Here is a 23740-nt window from a genome sequence, read left to right on the forward strand (position 1 = left end):
AGCCATAACCATCTTGTGGTAATCATAATTCATAATGAAACAAAGCAGCAAAAATTCCAATGGAATCAAAGGAAATCCATACAAAATGTTAGTGAATGCAAAAAGAGAAAAGCCTACGTCAACCTGTGGGGCAATAGATATGGCTTATTTCCACTTTTTAGTGGTTTAGTACAACTGACACCAACACTCAGCAGTTCTAATACACCCTAAGTCATGAAAACAAATCATGTCCCCTGTCTCACCCCAAGGAGTGATATATTTGCTTTCTTTTTCATATTATACACACACTACCTCCACTACCCACATGATCCTTATTATTGCCTTTCTCTTGGTAGGACCATTCCACCAGTTATACGTTTCTAGAAATATGGCAATTTGAAGAAAGTAGAGGTCAATCTAAAACAGTCAAATAGAAGTTTTAGCACAAATGGATAAAGAAAATATAATTAAGTCCACGATTGGTAAGAGAGTCATACCATATTTATAATTACTTAGAATAACTCAAACAAACAAAGATAGGTGAAACAAATCGAATGCACTATAAATATACGTGGGAGTCAGGTGTCATCACAATAAATGACTGTGAACAATTCCACTGGCTTATGATGTCATCAGAGTGGCCTGTTAGATTTACTGGTCTTGGGAAAACCGGAGACATTAGCAAAAATTGTGTAGAATAAGTCATAGAAAAGATGTCACATTTAAAAAGACTACACTTGTGTTTGTTAAATGGTTACACTGAATTGTTAGCTGGTGCCAAGCAAATTTTTGAATTACGTTTAACGGTTAAAGTAATATAGGCTTTTGTGAAAATTCTTCATATAAAGCAAATAAAATCCCAATGTTTTGGTGTATGTGTGGGACGAGGGCAGAATAATACCATTACACAATCTCTATGTTCTTAATTCAAAACTTTAAACACAACAAAGGTAAAATTTGGTGCTATAGTACCCCAAAAATGTGGAAACACTGTCACAGCAGTTGCACAGAGATTCAGAGGTTCTGAAGCCGCAGCTCTCTGTCTCAAGGCAGAGGTCCCACGGTGGGAACAGTGAGACACTGCTCTGATTCACAATGCTTCCATGATGCTTGAGTCACAGAGGATAACTCAGAAGTTGTTACCAGTGCTCCTTATGCTCCACAAAATCCTAATTTTACATGCACCATCCTAGCCATTAGATATACTGCAGTGTTAAACTTCCCTATTTCAGTTGGCTCTTTCACCTTGGCATGTAGGTATGTAAGTAAAATTTGAAAAGCGATGTTAAGCCAACAAAGAAAACAAACAGACGAATACAATGTGCATCCATCTATCTGCCCTTCCAGCTACCATCACCTCCCCAAGTGTTTTCACAGAGCAGCCTTCAAGACAAACTTTCCTTCAAGCCCAGTCAACGTGCATTCCTACCATTTCTTCACCTCAGTCCACGTAACTGGTTCCTGTTCCTACCGTTTTACTAGAACTGCTCTTCCCAAGAGAACCAGTGACCTCGTGGTGACTAAGGCAGGTGAACTGCACCGTTCTCATTTTACTGAACGTCTGATCGCTGAGTGCTCCATGCCTGTTGTCTGGGGGTCCCTTCCATTTCTGGGAGCCTACTTCTCAGTATCTCTTGTACTTGCTATTTGTCCCTCTGCTTTTTTTGTTTGCCACATTTTCCAAGAAAAATATCAATCACATCAGTGCCGTCAAGTTCCACACATATTAGTACTGACCTATGCATCTACTGACACCTTTCCATTTGGATATCCCATGGGCACTTCAAAGATAACATATCCCAAACCACACGCATCATCATTTTGCTAAAGAGTATCTTCCTCCTGCACTAGTGAGGACCTCGTGAATGTCACCACCGCTCATCCAGCAGCCCTGGCCAGGGCATCTAAAGGATGGCACGTGTCTTTCTGTCACCCTAAATTCATTTGTTTGGTCACCATATGCATTCACTCTATCTCTTAACAAGTATCTGAATGCACCTCTCTATGACTCAGCTATGGTGTCAGTTTAGGGTTTGGCACTTACTATTTTCTGCCTGTACTTTCACAATTGTCTTTTAAATGATCTCCCATCTCCTGCTGTGTCCCTCTCTGGCTCATCATTTGCAAGGTATCAGTGATCTTTGCAAAGCAAAATGTGACTATGTCAGTTTCCTGCTGAAAATTCTCCACTGGCTATCTACTGCCTTTAGGGTAACATTCAAACTATCCAGCATGGACTAGAAGGCCACACGTCCTTCTTACCGCCCTTCACCACATAATGCCACACACCCTACTATCCAGGCTGGCTGAAGTGAGAAGATAACAAGACAAATTTGAGTGTCAACCACTTTAAACCAAATGATTTAATCCAAGAGATTAATTGATTTATTGAAGCATGAACACTAAAAATTTACCACATTTTCTCTCAATGGGAAAATTATGATTTGTTTTACGACATTTCATATATTTGTTAAAAGTTGTAATTGAAGACAAAGAAATAAAACATTGAGGAAAGAAAGGACCAAGTCAAGATAATCAACATATATTCAAAACTTACAAGCCAGAGATCTCCAAACCGTGTCATAGCTGATATAAAAGATACAAAATGAGGGACTGGATTGTTTAGCAAGATTCAAGCCAAAAAATTAAGAGTAAGGAATTAAAGTTTAAGGGATAAGAGGAAAGGTTAATATTAGGTTAAAATTCCCTGTAGGAAAAAGTATCAGGTTACATATTATGTTGTCGAATACAGGATTCCAGCTTATTTCAATTACAGGTCACTTGTAGCTCTGTGGTAAGGAACAGCATAACATTTCCGAAAAAAAGTAAAAATCCAGGAGTACTTCTTGTTATAGAACTTTTCACAAATAGCACTTCTCATAAATAGGAAAAAGCCAACAAGAGTTTGTGCAACATTCTCTTAACTAATAAAGACGTGAAATTTCTAAGAGACGTAACCTTGTGTTTACAGACATTCTTAAGGTAAAGCTGAAACACATACATGTGCTAGCACATCAAAGGCGGCATCTTACGCCATCAGAGAGAGTTTAATGTAGAGGAGAGATGCTGACACAGATGCTACATCACTTCCTGTGCCTCATACAAACTAGTGTGTCACCATTTTCTACATGTTCCAAGTTCTTCTTTCTTTCCTTTCTTTCTTCCACCGTTTCTTACAGGCCCTAGAAAGGCGGTATTTGAGAACACGTTGAAACAAAGGATCTGAAAACAAAATGAAATAACTAACATCTTAGTACTCTCATTGAACCAATGACAATTAGTCAAACTTTTATACAATTCACAGCTATTTCATTCTGCTTCGTTTTTCTGTCACACCCACGTTTGAGTTTGTGATATCACCCACACACTGGAAGGCTGGCCCTGATGTTCCACTGTCTGCTGTCAGCCCCTCTGGGTGATTACAGAGCTTTCCTAATAAGCTGCACTGTAGGAGCCTCTGATGCGAGGAGATATAGATAGTTACAGAGTAAACTGTTTTGTTGGGTGATAATAGCTCTAGTGTCTGAGGAATAACTTATTATGCAAGAGATTATTGCCCCAAAAAAGATTTTCTATTTTTTTCATCTCTAAGGCCTTTCTTTCTGCCACAATATATACGGATATATCTAACTGCCACCCCAGGGACTGTCCACAGTAATTCCTTGTAGAAAGACCATCCCCAAAGATAGTTTTGGTCCTTTTATAATGACTGGATTTGGGATTCAACCACAGCAGGCTGAATAAACGTGTTTATCTAGATTCTACTTTCAGAGATAGCAGAGGGATGTGCGGTCACTTTGGGTTCAGAACGGCTCTTCTAATTAATCTGTGAGCTCAGTGCCTATTTCAGCTACATCAACAAACAAAACAACTTAACTTGTACTGATCAACAAAACGAATTAGCTTAGTTTTTTTTTCCTTTTAAAGGCATCTGAACCAATTTATAATTTTTAATGCTATGCAATCTATTTGTTTTCACGTCTACAGATTTTTTTTACTTAAAGGAGTTTTGTTACATGAAAATTTACCATCATTAATTAAAGGCCTGACATAAATACTGGAGTTGCACCAGCACATAGCCTGTCAGGCTGAAACAAAAATCTTAACAAGCCTATGTGCTTGGGTGTTACAGAGCAAGGAAGAAAAGTATGACTAAAACATGCTATGTACAAAAAGAACATTAGACATAACGAACATTATAGAACACACAAAACCACAATTACAATTACTGAGATTTAAAAGAACGTCACTAATGAAATGGTCAGAGAAACTTAGGAGATGTTTGTTCAGAAAGAATTCAATTACTTTCCAAAACAGATAGAAACATTAGGAAAAAAAGAAGAGTACATTTACATGCAACACAATTTTCATAATTCATGACAGAAAACCTGAAGATATCATTCTATCATTTTGTTAGGGAACCCCTCAAAAAATCCCCCCTAAACTGACCAGAAACATCCACTCCATGTGAAAGACAGTACAATTCCATACAGTGTTACCTTGACTCATGCTAGGAGAACCTTCTGAAGCAATGTTTATGCTTGTCAATGACTAAACATGGTTTCACAAGCCAGCCACGATACTGACATCCACCTGTAGCTGGCTGAACTGTGTGAGGGTAGCAAGCGGGAAGGGGCAATTCGCCAGGAGCAAGAATCACACACCTAACACAACGGACACACTGGCCTTCTGGAAGATATTCACCACGACTGGAAGAAAGTCTTGGAATCACCATTATCCTAAGAAAAGTCTGGAAAGTAACTGGGATTTTAGGCTTTCAAACTAAACCTTTCAGCCTAGTACATTTGTTTTTTATTCCATTAACTGGATTAGCAGTTATAATTGAGTAAAATGTAGAGATAACAGACTTGAGATAAATGAATAGTATTGACTAGTATTTTAAACGACAAAAATAGTGGGTTTTTTTAAATTCATCTTTTTTATTTTGTTTTAGTGAGAACATTTAAGTTCTATTCTCTTAGCTAATTTCCATTATACAATATAGTGTTATCAACTATAGTCACTATGTTTTCCATTAGATCCTCAGACCTTATTCATCTTATAACTGAAAATCTATACCTTTTTTACCAACCTCTCCCTATTTCTCCCAACACCCAGAACCTGGCTACCACTTTTCTGCTATTTCTATGAGTTTGATTTTTCTTTTTTTTCCCCCCAGTTTCCACATATAAGTGATATCATATAGTATTTGTCTTTCTTTATCTGACTTATATCACTGACAGAAATAGTTTTGATTTAAAGTCTGTTCTGATATAACTGGGCTGTGGCATCAATCAAATTGCTTTAAATATAAATTATATCTAATATTAATACTGCATATTTTCATTTGATTATTTTTATGTAATATCATTACTCTTCGAGAACTTCAAAATCACCCAAAAGAAATAAATGCTACTTCTGATTCTTCAGAAAAAAGAAACATATGCTGTTCATTTTGGTATGTATAATTTCACTTCTCTTTCTTGGTGTATATGATGTTCCGCTACACAGACAAACACCTATTTTTTCTCCTTGTCATTATTCAGGGCAAGTCCAAGTTTGTTCTAGCCATTGCTTCTCCTCTACAACCTGTGAGCCTGCACAGGAAGCCAAAGGAAAATTGAAACTCTCTGAAGAGATCATCCAAAAGGAGAAAATTATCCCCTGTGGAGTTAGTCTCCCTAACTCAGGATGCTGCTGAAACAAACGGAAGACAAGAACAGTGAACCCCGTTGTACACTGAATTCTTAAAGCCACAGTACCTGAGAAGGTTTGCCTTATTAATTATGCACAATAAACACAAAATGTTTATTTATTAAAATTATATACAAATGCATAATATTATCGAAGATCTGAAAAAATTTTCATAACTGAGACACTTTACAGAAATATGTTTGAGATATTAATACAAACTTTAAGGGGAAATAAAGAATTATCCTAAGTACAATTTTTTGTCATTATATCTTAAAACTACCCTAAAAATGCTTCCAGCATCATGCAAAGTTAAGACAGAATTCAATTAAATTAAAAGTATTTTTCGACAAAGATGTTCTAGGATATACAAACACACACACACGTATTTCAAACGGTTGTGACGAAGAGCAAATTTTACCTTCTCCAGTCACATGCATGAAAACTTACTGAACTTGATTATAAGAAATACTAAACAAAATGTTTGGATGAGTAATAAAAGAGATGTTAGGGAGTATCACAAAAAGCACATTTCTGGCCGAGATACCACTACCTGGGGCAAATGTTACGTCAGATATTCTTAGCCTCCCCCTTAGCCAAAAAGTAAACAAAAATCTTCTCGAGATCAAAACCTAATTATTAATGACTTACTGGCCAAGAGCTAAGAAAAGCATCAAGTAGGGGAAAAAAGTGTATTCCTATAAGTTTAGCAAAAACAATGGAGTGAATCTTTAATATGATGCAGAAATTGTAGATTTTATTCCTCAGCTCTATAACATATAATATTTCAATCTGGGTTATAATTTCAAGTAATCAAAAAAAGAATAAAAACAGTGAATAAAATGAAAAGTAGAACAGAAAAATGTTTTTTAAAAAGAGCGCATGTAAGATTGGAAATACTAAGGCAGCTATACAGTTGAAGAAAAATCTGGCCAAAAACACTCTTAGGGAACACTGAAGTCATTCCAAAATCAATAACAAGAATGCAATAAATAAACGATCAAACTCCTAGAGTTTGGTTTGAAATTTTAGTTTCCTTTATTTTAGTAAATCACATTTAAAGTGTAATACAGGGTTATCCTTAATATTTTTAACATTGCAGGTAGTGTTTTGTGTCACTTTTCATTACTTATCAGTGGTTTACTGTTTAATATGCATTTATTGTATTTCCTCATAAATCCTAAATAAAAGTAGAAGCCAATGAAAAGAGAAATTTCACGTAAAAAGAGAGCCCACCTACAGCCATCTACTCTTATGTGAAAGCCAGTATCATCAGTGAAATAGAATGCAGTTTGATAATCATAAATTCTATTGGCAAATAAAGATTTACATTATTAGAAAGGCTACTTAGTATGATTTATTAAAGGTTTTCCTATTTCTCTCATTAATATAGACATGACAATTAATATATAACAAAGGGAAATTAAAATATAGAAAAAGGTTAGACTGTTTCCATTTTAATGTAGAAACATCTAAAAAATTTGCTGCACAAATAATATGATAGGACAGTGTGCTATAAATCTAAATTTATGCTTTGAAATTAAAATGAATAGCAATTAATGGTGAAAAAGTTTTGGAGTAATAATAAAATATACTGATTTGTAATGGATTCGATTTGGATATTTGAGACAGTAAAAGCTTAGGAAAAGGGTACGTGTTTACATCTAAATAGAGTGAGATGCCACTGCCTAAATTAATGATGCAAATTTGGAAAATAGCCCCAGGTTCAAAAGACCAATTATAAAATTCTTTTGTAAACAAATCCATATTCACATTTTTCATGAATAATTATAACTACTAGTATTTCTCCACTAATGTTCAATTTATAAAATGAAAAATATATTTCCAAATGAAATTTAAATAATACTTCAGTGTCTAATGATGGTAACTTACCTGCAAATAGTCTTAATAATGACAAAGATAAGAATACTCTACAGGAATAATTTTTATCTATATTGAGCAAATAAAAATCTAAATGGGAAAAAAGTTAAGTATTGTAAGCAATAAAATATTATGAGAAGATACCGGTAAGACCAATACAACCATATCTTCTTAGGAAATATGTGATCATCTTACAGAGGTTTTTATTCCTTGGAAGTCATATATACTCAAATTTATTCATCTTGTGAAAGAAGATATTCTCTTTGTTGTTTGGAGGTAGATAAGGTAAGCACTCAGTTCTTCCCGCACTATGCAACCAAAACGATCATTTTGAACTTAACTATCTGCTCAACAAGAAAACAAAGGTAAATGCTGTAAATTCTACATTTCATTCGCAGTCCCTACCTTGAAGTTTTTTGTACTCCTGGTCAAGGTTAACTCGTCTTTTGCTCACTAGTGAAAACAGACCTAACCATACACACACAGAATGATAAAAGTGTCTTATGAACAGAAAATGCTCCAACTATTTACTTTTACTAATAATCAAACAATTAAAAAATTTTAAATAAAGATAAAATCACCCTTTTATCAAGGGCTTTAAGCATTTCAAAAGGAAATGTGATAGATCACTGGATTTAAATGTCCTGAGTATTAATTCACAGGACAGTGACAATATTCCTAGAAAACACAGTCTCCTTTTCACCACAATGCCTGACAGAAGTATAACATAGATGGGATCCAGCTGGCTCAAAGGCACTTCTAAACAGAAGTGATGCTATTGCAGAGAGAGAACTTGAATAGGGGACAAGTAACATGACCTCGACTATAGCAAAAGTATAATACAATTTCAAACCAAGGAAATCTGAAATACTTTGACATATTTTTATGTATACAAAGGCTTAAGACAGTGCTGTACAAAGACAAAATACTGTACTGATCAGTGAAACAAAACTCAAATCTCAACCTTTGTAGTCATACTATTAAAAGCCATAAATCATACTTCTAGGATTTTCTTTAAAAAAAAATCTTGGATATATACAAAGATTTAGGTATAAGCGTTTTCAGAGTAAAAACCTAAAAATAGCCTAAATGTTTAAGCATTTAATAAAATGATTATTGTATTTCTATCTAACCAGAGGCCACGCAAGTATTAAAATTATGTTACAGAAGAGAGGTTTTCAAACCAGGAAATTTGAAACTCTAAGGTATTTCAGCAATTATCCAACAATCGACTTTGCATTTAATATATTTTTAACGACTTAAAAAACTGAAAAAAAATCCATCGTGGCATGTACTATAAATAAATTTAACATACTGAAGACCTTCAGGGCATTGAAGCTCTTGCATTACCTCACTGAACACCATCTTGAGAGCGCCAGGAGAAGTAAACCCTATAACCATCTCAAGTACTAACCTGAGATGAGCGTGAAAACAAGGCGGAGTGTATCAGCCAGGCTCTGGCCAGGTGATTTCAATGTGCTCCTCATCTCATATAAACCGCCATCCTACAAGGTTGGTACCAGTCACCCTTACTGACAAATGAGGAAGTGGCAGCTCCCAGAAGTTACACGATTTCAGTGAGGCCTGGGCGGCTCCTTCACAGGGAGCTGGGCTCTTGACTACATCCTGCTGCCCCCACTCCCACCAGAACCAAGACAGGAACTGGACAGGAAGGCTAATCCAACAACAACTGCTGCCAGTAACTCCGCCATGGGAAAATTTTTTGCTTATTAAAGTCTTATATGATATTCTTTAATGTTATAAGTAAATATTATAGATTTTAACTATGAAATCTGCTTATTAGTGGTAGATACACTTTTATTTATTTTATATATTGGGTTTGTGTATGATCTTCTTTGAAATAATAGTTCTGCTACTTAAAAATAACAATTTGAAAACCACAATTACATAAGATTAATGAAACAGAAAAGTAGTTACAATTTATGTGTAAAAAATAAAACTTAGAAGGAAAGAAACAAAAAGAGCCCCCAAAACAACAACTCAAACCTCATGCATAGAGTATAGACTGAAAGGATACAATCCCATCAGCTAAGAGCAATAATTAGGAAAATTTTTATAATTTTCTAATTGCTTTCCTGTGTTTTAAAGGGAAGGCAGCTACATAGTCTGACCTCTTTAATAAGGAAAAAGAGCACTCGATAATGTTTATTTTTTAAAGAACTCATATTAGCATCTTAAAATTTCTATACCTACCTCTAATCGGATCACCATTTTACCAAATTTCCAAGAAACGCCAACCTATTGTTAAGCAAAGATAGAACTCACAAAACGTTGAATGAATGAATAATTAATAAATGAAATATATCTGCAATATCTCTGTACTATTAGATGACCTTTAACATAAAACTTAATGCAATAATGAGGATAATAATAGAGATATGGCAATATATTTACTGAATGCACAGGCTACATCCACAGGAATATGAAAATCTATTTTTTCAAAGAAGGCTTCAGGTTGAAGGTATATATTCCAATATTTAACAAAGGCAGGCTGTGTTGAAAGAACCACCCTCAATGTTTCCAGGTCATCATGAGTAACGGGGGCTGTGAGATCTTCAGCTCCAAGATGAAGAAGGCTCACATTCTGACTCAGGCCCCACAGTTCAGCTGATTAAGCTCCTAAAACAGATGTCATTAGGCTGCCTACAAACTCTGTGGTGTCTCCCAGACCACCTCATGAGCTCCGAACTCACTCTCACGGGCTCCAGGTGCAGCTTGATCTAGCTGCAACCTCCATTCCCCATCTTATTTTCCACTCTGCCCTCTCTACACATACCATGTCATGTAGTAAGACAAGATTATTTACTGTTGCCTGAATATGTTTCATACCTACTTTTCTGCACCTATGCTTTGCTGCCTTTGTGAAGTAACGCTGCAGTCTGGCAGACATCATGCAGCCACTGTGGACCTCAGCAAGTGGACTGAACACACAGGATCTCTAACATGCCTTCAGCACAAAATGCTACATTGTACCGTGACCTCCTGCATCCTCGTACAACATACATGTGTCCTTGAAATTTACCCATCTTCTAATGCTCTCTCCTCGAGGAGGACTTCATTGTGGCGGAACTTATACCTTCTCTATGCACTCCCCTGGCCTCTTTATTTACCCACTGAAATGCACGTTAACATTATTTGTGAATATCACAAGGCAGTGATTATGCCACAACACCCTTAAAGGCAGGAAACATTTCTTACATTGTCTTCATTGCCTAAAGTGCTTCACTCGTAGTAGATGAGATGCCATATACACCGAATAACTGATCAAATGCAACTGTTCCTTACTTTGGCAACCAAGTAAAATCACTTGAAATTCAGGTGTACCAAAGGATTATAAAACCTAAATGTTAAGATTATAAAAAATGGAAAAGAACTTTACAACTTCAAAAACAGTCGCTAAAATTAGGTGGTAAAAGAACGTCCCAACCTAATAAATGAATCGTGCTTTAAATTGTGCTAATTCAGGTTGATCAGGAAACCTATTCTTTTATGGTGAATTTAACAGGATTTTAATCCGTCCTGGTGACCCACTTGATTCTCGGTGCTCAGTACTGAGCCATTACCTGTAGTCGCACCAGGGGCATCTGTAGGGCTTCTCGCCGGTGTGCACCCGTTTGTGCCGAGTCAGATGAGACTGGGTTGTGGAGGCAAAGTTACACTCATCACACTTGAAAGGTTTTTCTCCTGTAATATATCGAGAAGTGTTGTACATGAACAATTATAAAAATTGGAGATGAAGGGCTAAACCTGTTATTGACAATTTAAAAGAACCCTATTTCCATGAAATTTTAAGGATATAGTTCAATGAACCACACATATTTAGGACATTTGAATATTTACTCTCCAGTGAGAAAGTTAGAAGACACCATTGATTTTTATTTCTATATTGGGAAAGATGCAAGGTATCCATTATGTCATTCACAAGTAACTCACACAAACAGGATCTAAACTAAGGCTGTGATTCAGCACTGAATTTGGAGCATTCAACAAACTGTGCTACATTAGAGCCATTATAAAAACCTCAGTGAGGTTACCACCACGGAAAAGCAAGTAACAGAGATATACCTTAAATATATAGTGTAAAACTTAGTAAATCTTAAATATGAAGAAAATAAAATAAAGCTATAAATTGATACCAATTAAAACCTGGTAGAAAGGAAATTACAGTTCACTAAGTTGAATAAAAGGTACAGAGGCCTCAAAGAAACATTTAAACTAATATTTAATAGCACTCTAAATTTTATCTCCCCTGTGTAGACATAATATCTCTCTACATAGATATATTACCCATGAGCTGGCTCAAGGGCCTGCGCAGGACTCGCAGCTGGTCCTCTGACTGACACCTGTCTCTCCTTTAACTACGCCTCCTTCACACACACATTCAAAGAAATCATCAAGTCTTAGCAGTTTTTAATTCCACTAGCTACAATGGCTGCAGAGCACCTGAAACTTGGCTATTTTATTTTAATTACTGTAAATTTAAATTTAAAAACTGATACTGGATTCACCTATTGAAAAAATGTTTAAGTCTGTTTGGAACAGCTTGGGAACGTGAATCCACTTTTTGAAGTGTAAATTTTATCTAATCTAAATATAGATCACGGGTTTCAGATGAAAGTTTAGCCTCCAAATTGAGATGTGTTAGAAGTGTAAAATAAACACCAAAATCCTAGAACAAAAATATCGCTAATAACGTTATATTGATTTCATGTTGAAACGATAATAATTTGGAATGTATTTGGTTAAACTACTTAAAAGAATACTTTCACCTGTTACTTTTTTATTTTTTTAATACAGTTCCCAGGAAACTTAAAATGACACGCATGTAGCTCGCATTACATCTCTATTGGACAGTTATGAACTAAAGAAAATTTCAGCATCTCTTCCCCAAAAACAGTTATAATATACAGGGATACTCTTCTTGATAAACAATTTTCCCAAGAAATTTTACATATAGGACAGATTAATTTTACATACGTTCAATAAGTCTACCAATGTTTTGTAATAGTTTTATAAGTATACTGACATACAGAAAATGAAGGATGAAATATCTTGGTTTAAAATTAGATCAATTGAGCTAGCAACAAAATTATACCTGTCCTGAAAATTAGAACATTTAGAAATTTGTCCTACATTGTCAAAGCCTATTTATATGTCCTTAACCATAACTGCAGTAACATTTAACTGAATGCATACACATCTCATCTGATGGCATTTTATCTGTCACCACAGCCCAGGGTAGCAGTTAGAAGAAGCCAGATGGACTTCGATCTCAATCCAGGTTTTGCCACATTTCCCTCCCTACCTGTTGAGCCCCTGAGCAAGTGCAGGAGGGGAGCATCACCAAACAAGCGGGGCTAACTGCAAGGAGTAAGCCACCCCAAGTACTTTGCAGGGCGCTCAATAACCAGATGCTTTTATCATTATTACGACAGGACTGCGTAAACCCTGATAACTGCAAACTCCTCTCTCGCAAAGATAAAAGAAGTGAACACAAATGGTTCCCATCAAGACCTCACAACCAGTAAAAGACAAACCTATAGCACATATGAAACAATTCATGGTACACAGAGTCACTGAAGTTAACATAAAGATATCACTGGACACATCCTACCAGGGAACATTTGATTCACTCCTGTAAAAAGACGACCACATTCAAAGCAGAGTAAAAGTCTTAGAGTTGAGAGAGACTTTTGTCTCTTTTAGTCATCTATACTTAAAATAAATCCCTTCTACAACACCCCAATCAAGCAGTCACCCAGGGTCAGCCTGAATAACTCCTTGTTCTCAGTTTCAAAACTGCTGGTTAAGTGACTTAAATTGTTATAGACAACTCAATTGTACTGAATTGACATACGAAAACTGACTTTCATGATGATGGCAGGTTTTGATTTTGAGAGACAATATATGCTCTTCATATTACATAAGGCTATAGAAAATAGCTCATTCTCTTCAAATCTGACACAGGAATATTCTACATCATGGAAACATATAAACATCCACACATAAACACATCTGAAAACTTCCACATTCATTATAAGAACAGAATTGTTCATTAAATTCAATGGAGAGTATTTTAACTGTACACCAATGTCCAAGGGCAGCTCACATGGAAACAGAAACACAAAATGAAGAACTCATCTGGATAAAAACACACGTATGATTTATTACTTCACTAACTTGAACTATCTAGACTGACCATACGAGGCAGAAAGAAAGTACCACCACAATCAAGATAATGAACACAACAATCACCCCCAAAGCTTTCTTCATGTCTTTTCTTCTCTCCTGATCATCCTCAAGCACACACTCACCTGCTTTCTATCACTATATATTAGTTAGGATTTTCCAGAAATATATACTCATGGAAACATACACTATGTACTCTCTTTTGTTTGGCCTCTTTCTCTCAGCATTATTTCGTGACAAATTCAAGTTGCTCCAGGTGTAAATATTTCATTTATTTTCACTGAGTAGTAAACTAGTATTCCATTATAGGACTGTAAGACAGTTTCTTTATCCATTCTTCCACTAAAGGGCATTTGAGTTGTTTTTATTTTGGGGTATTACAAATACAGCTGCTATGAATCTTCATGGGCAAGTCTCTGCTTAGACACACGTTTCCTCTTCTCTTGCATTAAGTATCTAGGAGTGGGATGGCTCAGTCATATGGCAGGTACATATTAATTTTGTAAGAAACTGCCAAATTGTTTTCCACTTTACATTCCTACCAGCTGTGTAAGAGAGTGCCTCTTGCACCAAATCATCACCAACACTTGCCGTGGGCAGTGCTTTAAACCTGTATTTCTCTAATGATGTGGAGGATCTTTTCATGTGCTTATTTGCCATACATTTATATTCTTCGGTGAAGTGCTTGTTCAAATCTTTGACCCTTTTGTAATTGGTTGCTTGTGTTCTAAATCGTGTTTTGAGAGTTCTTTATATATTACAAATACAAATCCTTTATAAGATTTGTGATTTACACATATTCTTCCCAGTCTGTGGTTTGTCTTTTCATTCTCTTGTCTTTTGAAGAGGAAAAGTTATTCATTTATAAAGTTTTCAACTTATCAATTTATAAATTTTCAAGTTATGAGTTTTTTCATTTATGAATCTGGCTTTTGATGTGATATCTAAGAAATCTTTGATAATCCATGGTCACAAAGATTTTTCTCCTAAATATTCTTCTACAATTTATAGTTTTAAGTTTTATATTTAGATTATGATCATTTTGAGTTAATTTTTGAATACAGTATGATATACGAATCAAAGTTTATGGATAGCTAATTGTCTAGCACTATATATTAAAAAGATTAAACTGCCTTTGCACCTTTGTCAAAAATCAATTGACGATGTAAGTATGGGTATGTTCTGTAATCTCTATTCCATTCCATCGATATATTTGTCTATCTTGATGCCAACTCCAGAATGACTTGTTACTATAGCTTTATAGTCACGAAGTCAGGGAGAATAAGTCCTCAAGTTTGTTCATCTTTCTCAAAGTCCTTTGAGTATTTCAGATCAATGCATTTCCATATGAATTTTAAAATCAGTTTGTCAGTTTCCTAAAAAAAAAAAGCCTGACAGGATTTGAAGTGATCAATGTGAAAGGAAATGAAATCTTAACAATATTGAGTCTTTGGATCCGTGAACATGGTATACACTCTGCTCTAGGTCTCTTTAATCTCTCTTAGCAGTATCTGGAAGTTTCCAGTGTGGAGGTTTTATACAAGCTTTGTTAGATTTATCTCTAACTATTGTATCTTGGTCGAAAACAATTGAGGCGTATAGGCATAGATCTATTCTGTTCCATGCGTCAATACAATACCGCCATGATTATTGCAGCTATATAATAAGACTCCAGGTTAGGTAGTATAAATCTCCCAGTTTTAATATAAAGAATCTAAGTGGTCAAACAATTTAAAGATTTTTTTTCATTAAGAAATTCACAAATATATTCTGCAGTCTCCTTATTCCATTCAATCTAAGTGTTTGAAAGTGTGTTGATATCATAACTCACTGCTACCTTGTTTATTATAGCAGCCTTGGAAGACACCTTTAATTTATCCATTTTTGTGTGGATGTAGCAGAAATCTGGAGGAGGTAAAAGGGTGACATTAAGGACTTATTGTCTGAGTCAGCGGTATAAATTAAACGTCCTCTAAGCTCTTCAATGTTAATTTTATTGGTTGAGAGGTTTAACATAAGCAGTTAGAAAACAGCAAATGTAGCTTATTTCATTTAAAATTTTATGGCACACATTTTAACTTAACACATTTTTATGTGACACAACTTAAACTTAAAAACAAGACTTTTAAAGAATAATGTCATTTATATTCTCTATAATTCTAATAATCTGATATTAAGCTAGCATTATGTTGCAATAAACTATAAGTTGTCATTTCATATTTGACTTAACAATGCAATAGATTAAATCGTGTAATATTAAAAATTTTTGAATTATACACAGGCTGACAGAGAAAAAATATGCTGCTACAAAAATATGCTACATAAAACACTATGCTATAACCACCACGTAAAGGAAAGCTCAAGCATGCCTATGCTCTTGATAGGGGAAGAATTCCATGTCAATATATACAAACTACAGTTTATTCAAATCTGTACACAATAGTCAATAATTAACAAAATAGTTTATAAAAGAATATTAACTTTGTTACATGTTCAACACCGTTGTTTGAATACGTTAATTGTCTTATTTTTAAACCCAGAAAGATAATTTCTTTAGGAAAATATACTTCAGAAATACAAAAGTGCGTTCTTGTTTGTTAGTCTCAACAGACAGCCAAAAAAATCCACTCAACTTCTAGGTTATAAAATTTGAAGGAAAATCTTACAAATTTTAAATAAGAATTTGAGTTTGCTAATATTTGCTAATGCTTGAAATGAGATAGGTACTGTATGAAGAGGTGTATACACTTGTTAAGGAAAAATTTTTGACGGACTGATCAAATTCATGTGGTGCATTGGGAAAAGTCCTTCTGAAAATCCTTTGTCTCTCTAAAGCCAGAGGATGACTAAATCTATGAGTAAGACAGTACCTACTAAGAACAATGCTGTCTTAAAGTCAATAGGGCTACTTGTATAATCCTACTCAAAAACGCAGAACAAAGGTGAAAATTCCTTTCCTCCTGTTTTTCCCTTACGTGACATACAAGTACATATTAGTTAAAATTGTGTTGCTCTCCATACTTTCCTTTATGAGCCATAATCGTGGCCAAAATAACCATTAAGGAATATTTTGCATCTTAGGTACCTCTGATGGAAAAGTAAAAGAAAGCCGGAAGAGGGATACAAGAATGGCTGTCGACATGGAGCAGTGCCCTTTGTGTGTCAACAATCCGTCAGACAGGCCGAATGCTTCCTATGGAGACTCACACTTCACATGCCTTTGGGCGGGCTGGTGGTTATTAAGCTGGCCAAGACTCTTCAACCACACGTGAGGATTTGCTCCTGTGCCCTTGAATCAAGGGTCTCTGACAGGTGATAAAAGTAAATCTTGGAATGGAAGATGTTTTGTGTCAGCCCCCAGACAGTCTGTATGGCAGTAGGGAATTATTTACGCCATTTGGAACACTTTTGATATCTATCCCTTTGCAAGCTGATTGTAATTTGCGTGGGCACTGTGGTAAAAAGGTAAACCATGTCAAAGAGGACTACATCAGAGAAATATAGATTTCAACTGCTCCATACAATTCTGGCCTTGAAAACAAAAAAGGTGTGTGTTGCTTAAATATTATAAATCCAGCATAAAGGCTAAGGGCCTAGACTGAGCTGCACTAAGCTGTTTGGTTGAAGCAAACAGTCTTAAGAACTGACTTCGGTATTAAAGAATCATGTTTGATTTGTGCCACAGAGGCAGATAAATGCCAAAAAGACTGATGCTTCTGTCTGTGAGATGTTGTCCCATATGGTATAAAGTTAATAGCAAAGTAATAAGGAGCCTCTGGACCTGACATAAAATATAAAGCTGTGCCTGCTCGATGCAAGCTTTGTGATCGATCACCTGTAAACGCCTGTGATCGCAGCATTACTGTCCCCACTGCGGTGCGAGAGGCAGTACTGCCAAGCTGGCGAAGACGCGCACAGGAGGGTCAGCTGGCCCCAGGGCCACGCCAGCGTGAGGCCAGTGAGCAACAAGGATATCTGAATGGTCAAAACCCCACATGAACACACTTCACTATACACATATTTCCAACTTCTCCAAGACAGCTGCCAAGGATGACTGCCATCCACTGGGCCCCTTTGGCCATCTCTTACATTGAATCCTTAAGTCACTGGATTAGGAAAATGTGATCACAGGTTGCTATTATGAACTTAAAATGGACTTTTATGTTTACAAAGTTAAATTTGTGTTTTCCACATTATGTTAAACATTGGAAATTTCTCCTTGAGTCAGTAATAACTCTTGCCCCATATGGAAATTTGAATCACACAAACTCAAGACCTCAAAGGAATGACTAGCATTAATTTTCACTGATGTTACAAATACTATAATGGGCATTAAAGCTACCTGTAGCTAACTGTTAAATATAATATATCAAGAATCAAAACATACATAAACAACATATTTCACATATCTTAATTTCATGCCATTTTGAGAGTAAACTGCCAAACTCAATCCTTCTCATAGAAAAGTCTGATGTTTAGTTACAAATTGTGTTACCACAGGATTTATCATGCAAACTAGGTCACTTCTGAGAGTAGAAAGTGATTCTATTAATAATTAGAAGAGACCATGCCATCACAACACTATGCCAGGCATGTATAATTTAGAATTATTAAAATAATTATTTATAAGATCTATTACACATACTGAGTAGGTAATCAATTTTAATAAATGTTTAAAACTTTTCAACCTGAAGAGTTTCTAACCAAAGTATATATTTTCTTTTGTCGAATCACCAAGAACACGTCATGAAAGAAAAATCCTCTCCAATGTTCACATCTATGTTGCTATCCATTTTTTTTTTTTTAACTGAGGAAGATTCACCCTGAGCTAACATCTCTGCCAATCTTCCTCTGTTTTCCATGTGGGCCGCCCCCTCAGCATGGCTGCTGACAAGTGAGTGGTAAAGGTCCAAGCCCAAGGATTGAACCTAGGCCGCTGAAGCAGAGTGTGTCAAACTTACCCACCAGGCCATGGGGCCGGCCCCCGTTTGCTATCCATTCTTAACAGCAAAACTAATTGAAACAGCAATGACCTAAAACACAGCTACTCGCTCCAACTTGTAGGGGACTGCTGGCCAGACTTAGGAAGTCCGGTAGGCCGAGAGAGAGGGGAAGGCAGGGCTGTAGGTAAGCACCGGGCAGCTCACGAGAGAGGGAGTGCGGACGAAAGCAGGTGAGCGGAGACTGACCAAGAGGAATGGCGAGCCTGAGAGGGATATGGACTCGCCAGCTTCATCCATGACATCCAAGGCAGTCTTGCCCACGGAGAAAAGAACCTGAGGTACCTGAGCTTCGGAGGCCAAACTCTTTTCTTCCTCCTACTTAACGTGAATTTACAGAGGACACCTGATCCATAAAACATGCAGTAGGCCTACTTTTTTAAATATATAAAAATAGACGAATTAAAATCTTACGTTATTCAAACAGAATTTTCGGTAGACCCCCAAGTACACAGATTTTACAAAAACCAAAAAGACAAGCAATCAAGGGCCAAGCGCAGTTACTGGGGTGCCTCCTCGGACTTGCTTGTGCCCGGGCGACCCATACTGACCTGTGTGCTGCCGGCGGTGTTTGGTGAGGGCGTGCCGCGTCCCGCCAGCAAAGCCACAGAGGTCGCACAGGAACGACTTCTCGCCTGTTGCAACAATAAACAGATGAGGGACTGCGGAGGTCACAGATCATTAAAACATATCTATCAAGGCTTTCAGGGTTACTGATTCCTCCAATCAAATGTTTCCATGTAAATATGTCAAATGGGAATGAAATTACCACTGAGGTTTATTGACTGTGATAAAATCTGAAAAGCACCACTGAACATAATTACATACTTGTCAGACCCATAAAAATTAGCTTTATTATCAATGGAATGGTTTTGTACAACTTCATTTCTGGTAGATGTCTTCCAGATGGGGCTGCTTTATGCACTTGAACAGTTTTTATGCATATCCTGATTTTTTACAATTCCCATACATCTGGCCTTTCTGAGCTGAGTAAAGATTGCTTGGAATAGTTAATATACAGTATATATGATTCTGCTTAAATAAAACATATTGAATTTTCTAACAACTGAAGGATACTGAATTGGTTTTACCTGATTCTATCAGGGTCTTCTTTAATAACTTCTTACTTAATAATATGAATTAAGTGGTTTCCTTGAACATACTGAAGATCCCAAGTAACAATAAAATCTACTTACTTAGTACCAATAGCAATTCAATGCTGTTTATGTTTCTCAAACCTTTGTGGCATAAAAAATGAAGTCTAGGGATTGCTAAAGAAATTGTACAAAAACTCCTCTATTATTCGTCTGTAATGATACCCTGAACTGGAAACCTCTGCAACAATTAGAGACAGGTTTGGCAGACTTCGTATTTGTTAAAAGTGTGTAAATGCTCATTTTTTTAACCATTTTTACACAAGCCAACATTTTACCCAACAGTTTATAAACACAATCTATCTTTCTACTGTATCATATTTAGGTAATAAGTGCTGGCAAGCGAGGCAGTTTATCCCATAAAGCTCAAGTAGAAGGGCAAAAAGTAAAAGTGCTAACCTTGGAGAGACACAGAGAAATTAGAAAATACTTTTCCAGAAACAAAATAAATCATTTGTATCTATCTTTATCTACTTTACTCATTTAGATGTTTAATACAACAACAAATCTTTCAAGGGTTTTGCCCGAGTCAGCCTGCTTTGTTCTAAAACATTTCGGTATATCATGACAGAAATTTAGCTTCAGGTGTTTTGGAAATGGTAATTGCCTTTTTAAGGTTACAAAAAATAGCAAAACTAGGAAGGCAGAATAATGTCAGTAATCAAAGAGTGTATGCCGCTACTTAAGAGTGTTACCAGCTTTTCTAATTTAAACGAACATGTATTAATAGAGTTTTAAACAAATTATATTTAATCTTATTTCCCAATGGTATGTTAAAATGTTCATTATTATCATCGGTAAAATAAAGTTGAATTTAAATATTTTTCCTATCTTCACTTTTCTATTTTGGGGTTAAGTTTATTTCTTGGCATCATTATTTCAACATATAAAAAAGAATAGAGTAGATGGGCTGTGAAGAATAAAGTTTAATTATAATCACTCATTTAATTATTTAATCAATTTGAAATATAAATCTTTGTAACTAGCTGTATTATCAATTAAATAACACTGAAAGTAGACTTTTTTTAAATCCCAAAAGATAATTTGCTCGTTAATATTAACATACTACTCTATGTAGAGGCAAAATTGTTCTCTACAAATTATTCATCACCACAGTTTTGTGGGCATGAATCCCCTGTGCATGTGTATGAAGCACGTGTGTGCCAGCCCCCACACACGCACACGGTGTGCTCTTGGTGTGCCTGTGTGGTATGTGGCAGTGGGAAGTTGGTGTTGGGTCACGCAACCAACAAAATCTCTCATGAAGAAAGAGTATTCTTATTACTTTGGGTTCAAGACAGTTATGATTATTTTCTCGCATTTACAAACTTCTTTGCAACCTACATCTTTGTTGTAAAATAAAAACATTAACAAAGGGAAAAATTCTCATGAGATTTATCTTCTTTACAGGTGTATAAGCTGCATGAATACATTAAGTTTTCTTCCCTTTCCTATTTTAAGATAAGTATAGTCACAAAGACAAAATTACTAATTTTCCATGTGATTTGGTTCTAGAGACACTGGCGACCTTGATTTTTGAGGTGTAGGATTTTATTTAGGGTGCTAGTCTGCAATGTATTCTATGGCACATTTACCCTGGTGGTTTGATTTGTTTTTCATTCTGAAGTCAATTTTCCCTTGCTTTTTTTTTTTGAGGGGTTGGGGGGTTAGGGTTGGATAGTAGGCACCGAGTACTTTTCAAGAAAAAAATTTTTTAAGAAAAAACTAAATGTAATATTTCACTCAATATAAAGGGAGTTCATTTAACATGCCCTATTTATATGATAGCAGAGATATAATAGGAGACTATTCTTAACAACCTGAATTAGTTTCAAGTATGCCATTTTGCATTCAAATGTAGAAAGACACGGAAACCAATCCTTTATTTTCTATTAGAAAACAACCACTGTCCCCTATCTCTCATTATGGTGCAGACTACAAGACCTAACAACAAAAATCCATATTATTGATCCAGCCAAGTCTCCACAATTATTCTTTAGAAGGAAACGCCGACGATAAATTACATCTGCACTGGCTTTTCATCTGCTGTTCTATATAAGTGATCTCTCAGGGCAGGCTGGAGACCTTAAATCGTCAACGCCCTTGTCAGGGAAGCTAAGGAGGCCTGGGCTTCCCACAAACTGCTTCAGAAGAACTTTTAACCTATAATTTCTAACAATAATATAGAATTCTTGGCAATCAGAAGAACATTTGAGAATGTTGATTAAAATTTATTTTTTTCCTTGAAACAAAATACTTTCTGAGAGGCGTAAAGAGAAAGAAGACCACAAAAATACCCAACAGCTCACGGTAATCTAGCTATCGAGAGAGAGTACTCAACTACACACTTGTAAGGAGTTTAGGGGCCCACTGTCCTTATAATGAAAAACATCATAAACACTGAATGTAACAACAGGGTATGGAGGGGATACATCTTTAAGAAGGTCCAAACTGAGAGCTCTCAGTGCCATGCCCAGCACAGACGCATTCTGAATGCCGCTTTTACTGGTAACCGGTTTAACTTCCATACAGTCCTTTAAATGTTCTGAAGCAAAATGTATGTGAATTTGTACTTCTTAAATACATAATTATCTAAAAAATTTATAGTAGCTAAGTCCAGATTAGTCTCTTTGTATTAATTATCAAAAAGTCTTGGATCTGACAGTATTCTGTTCTTAAGAGAAATATTAATTTGATTAAAAAGTTTTTAAATGGCACATAAAACCAAAATTCAATAATGTTCAAAAATATTAAAGCACTGACTGTATATCTGTAGCAAAATACAAGACTAGTTTTCTATGAAAATGTACTGTCCCCAATTGCTCTTCTATCAAGATTTCATCTAAAAAGATGAAGTTAAACACTTATGCATATATGTACAAACACACAACATAAATAAGCTTCTAAATATGAAACTTATTTTGGTTGAAACACATGCATGCACACACATGCACACCCACCCACATGCGAGTATGCATACACACACACACTAAAATGTCATTTTAAAATTACCCTAAGCGTCATTGAAAACAATGAAATGATACCATATCTTTTAATATTTAATTACCACAATCTAAAAACAAACTCTTCAAACAGGAAATCGTTTCTATTGACCATTGTTGAGATAACTAATGCACATGTTCCCACAGCCCACCCAGCCGCCCAGGACACAGACATCACGGGGCACACCTGTGTGCGTCCTGTAGTGGTCTTTCGTGACGGAGGCTGTAAGGAATGAGTAACGGCACGTGGGCCAGTTACACTTAAATGGCTTTTCTCCCGTGTGGAGTTTCATGTGGTTGTTCAGGCCCACTTCTCTGTGAAACTTCTATCACATAAGTGGCATGTAAATTTCCTGCATGAAGGAGAGAGAAAACGATGTAAATATTAGCCACACAGTCCACCCGAGGCCCCAGACAGAAGCCTGTTTTAACCCTGAAGTGTGGTGAGTGCACAGACTTTGTGAGGAGTACTGCAGGCCTGGTCTGTCATGTCTGTATAACCAGGCATTGATTTTTCTGTCGAGGCCTGGCACTTCAGCCATTTATTCTCTGCTTTGCGGTTGGGCCCAACGGGTTTGAAAAATTCTGTTACAGTCCAGTCACCCCTGAGGCAAATGTGAGAATAGATGTCACCTGTACAGGCCTACACCACTTATCCAGGGCATGGGCTGTCAGACAAAGGCTAAATGAAAAGCTATCCATACTAAACTACTCAGACAACCCCCTGCTCTCTGCCAGGCGGAGGCGGCTGGTGCTGCGGGCTGCAGCCAGAGCCCCGCCCCGCCTGGAGCAGCACCGCCCCTGCAGTGCACCCAACTGCCCA

General features: G+C 36.2%; 1 protein-coding gene across 1 annotated transcript; it reads right to left on the reverse strand.

Moving 5' to 3' along the window:
• Window positions 1–2327: 2327 nt before the first annotated feature.
• Window positions 2328–23735, reverse strand: LOC111774977 (zinc finger protein 407-like). Its single transcript, XM_023648694.2, has 5 exons — window positions 23551–23735; window positions 23105–23270; window positions 19313–19396; window positions 11136–11256; window positions 2328–3201 (listed from the first exon to the last, which is right to left on the reverse strand). The coding sequence occupies exons 2-5, from the start codon at window positions 23208–23210 to the stop codon at window positions 3162–3164; spliced, it is 351 nt and encodes a 116-aa protein (XP_023504462.2). The 5' UTR covers window positions 23211–23270; window positions 23551–23735; the 3' UTR covers window positions 2328–3161.
• Between the last annotated feature and the right edge of the window lie 5 nt (window positions 23736–23740).

The sequence above is a fragment of the Equus caballus genome, chromosome 9 (genome assembly GCF_041296265.1).
Source record: "Equus caballus isolate H_3958 breed thoroughbred chromosome 9, TB-T2T, whole genome shotgun sequence".
Taxonomy (NCBI): domain Eukaryota; kingdom Metazoa; phylum Chordata; class Mammalia; order Perissodactyla; family Equidae; genus Equus; species Equus caballus.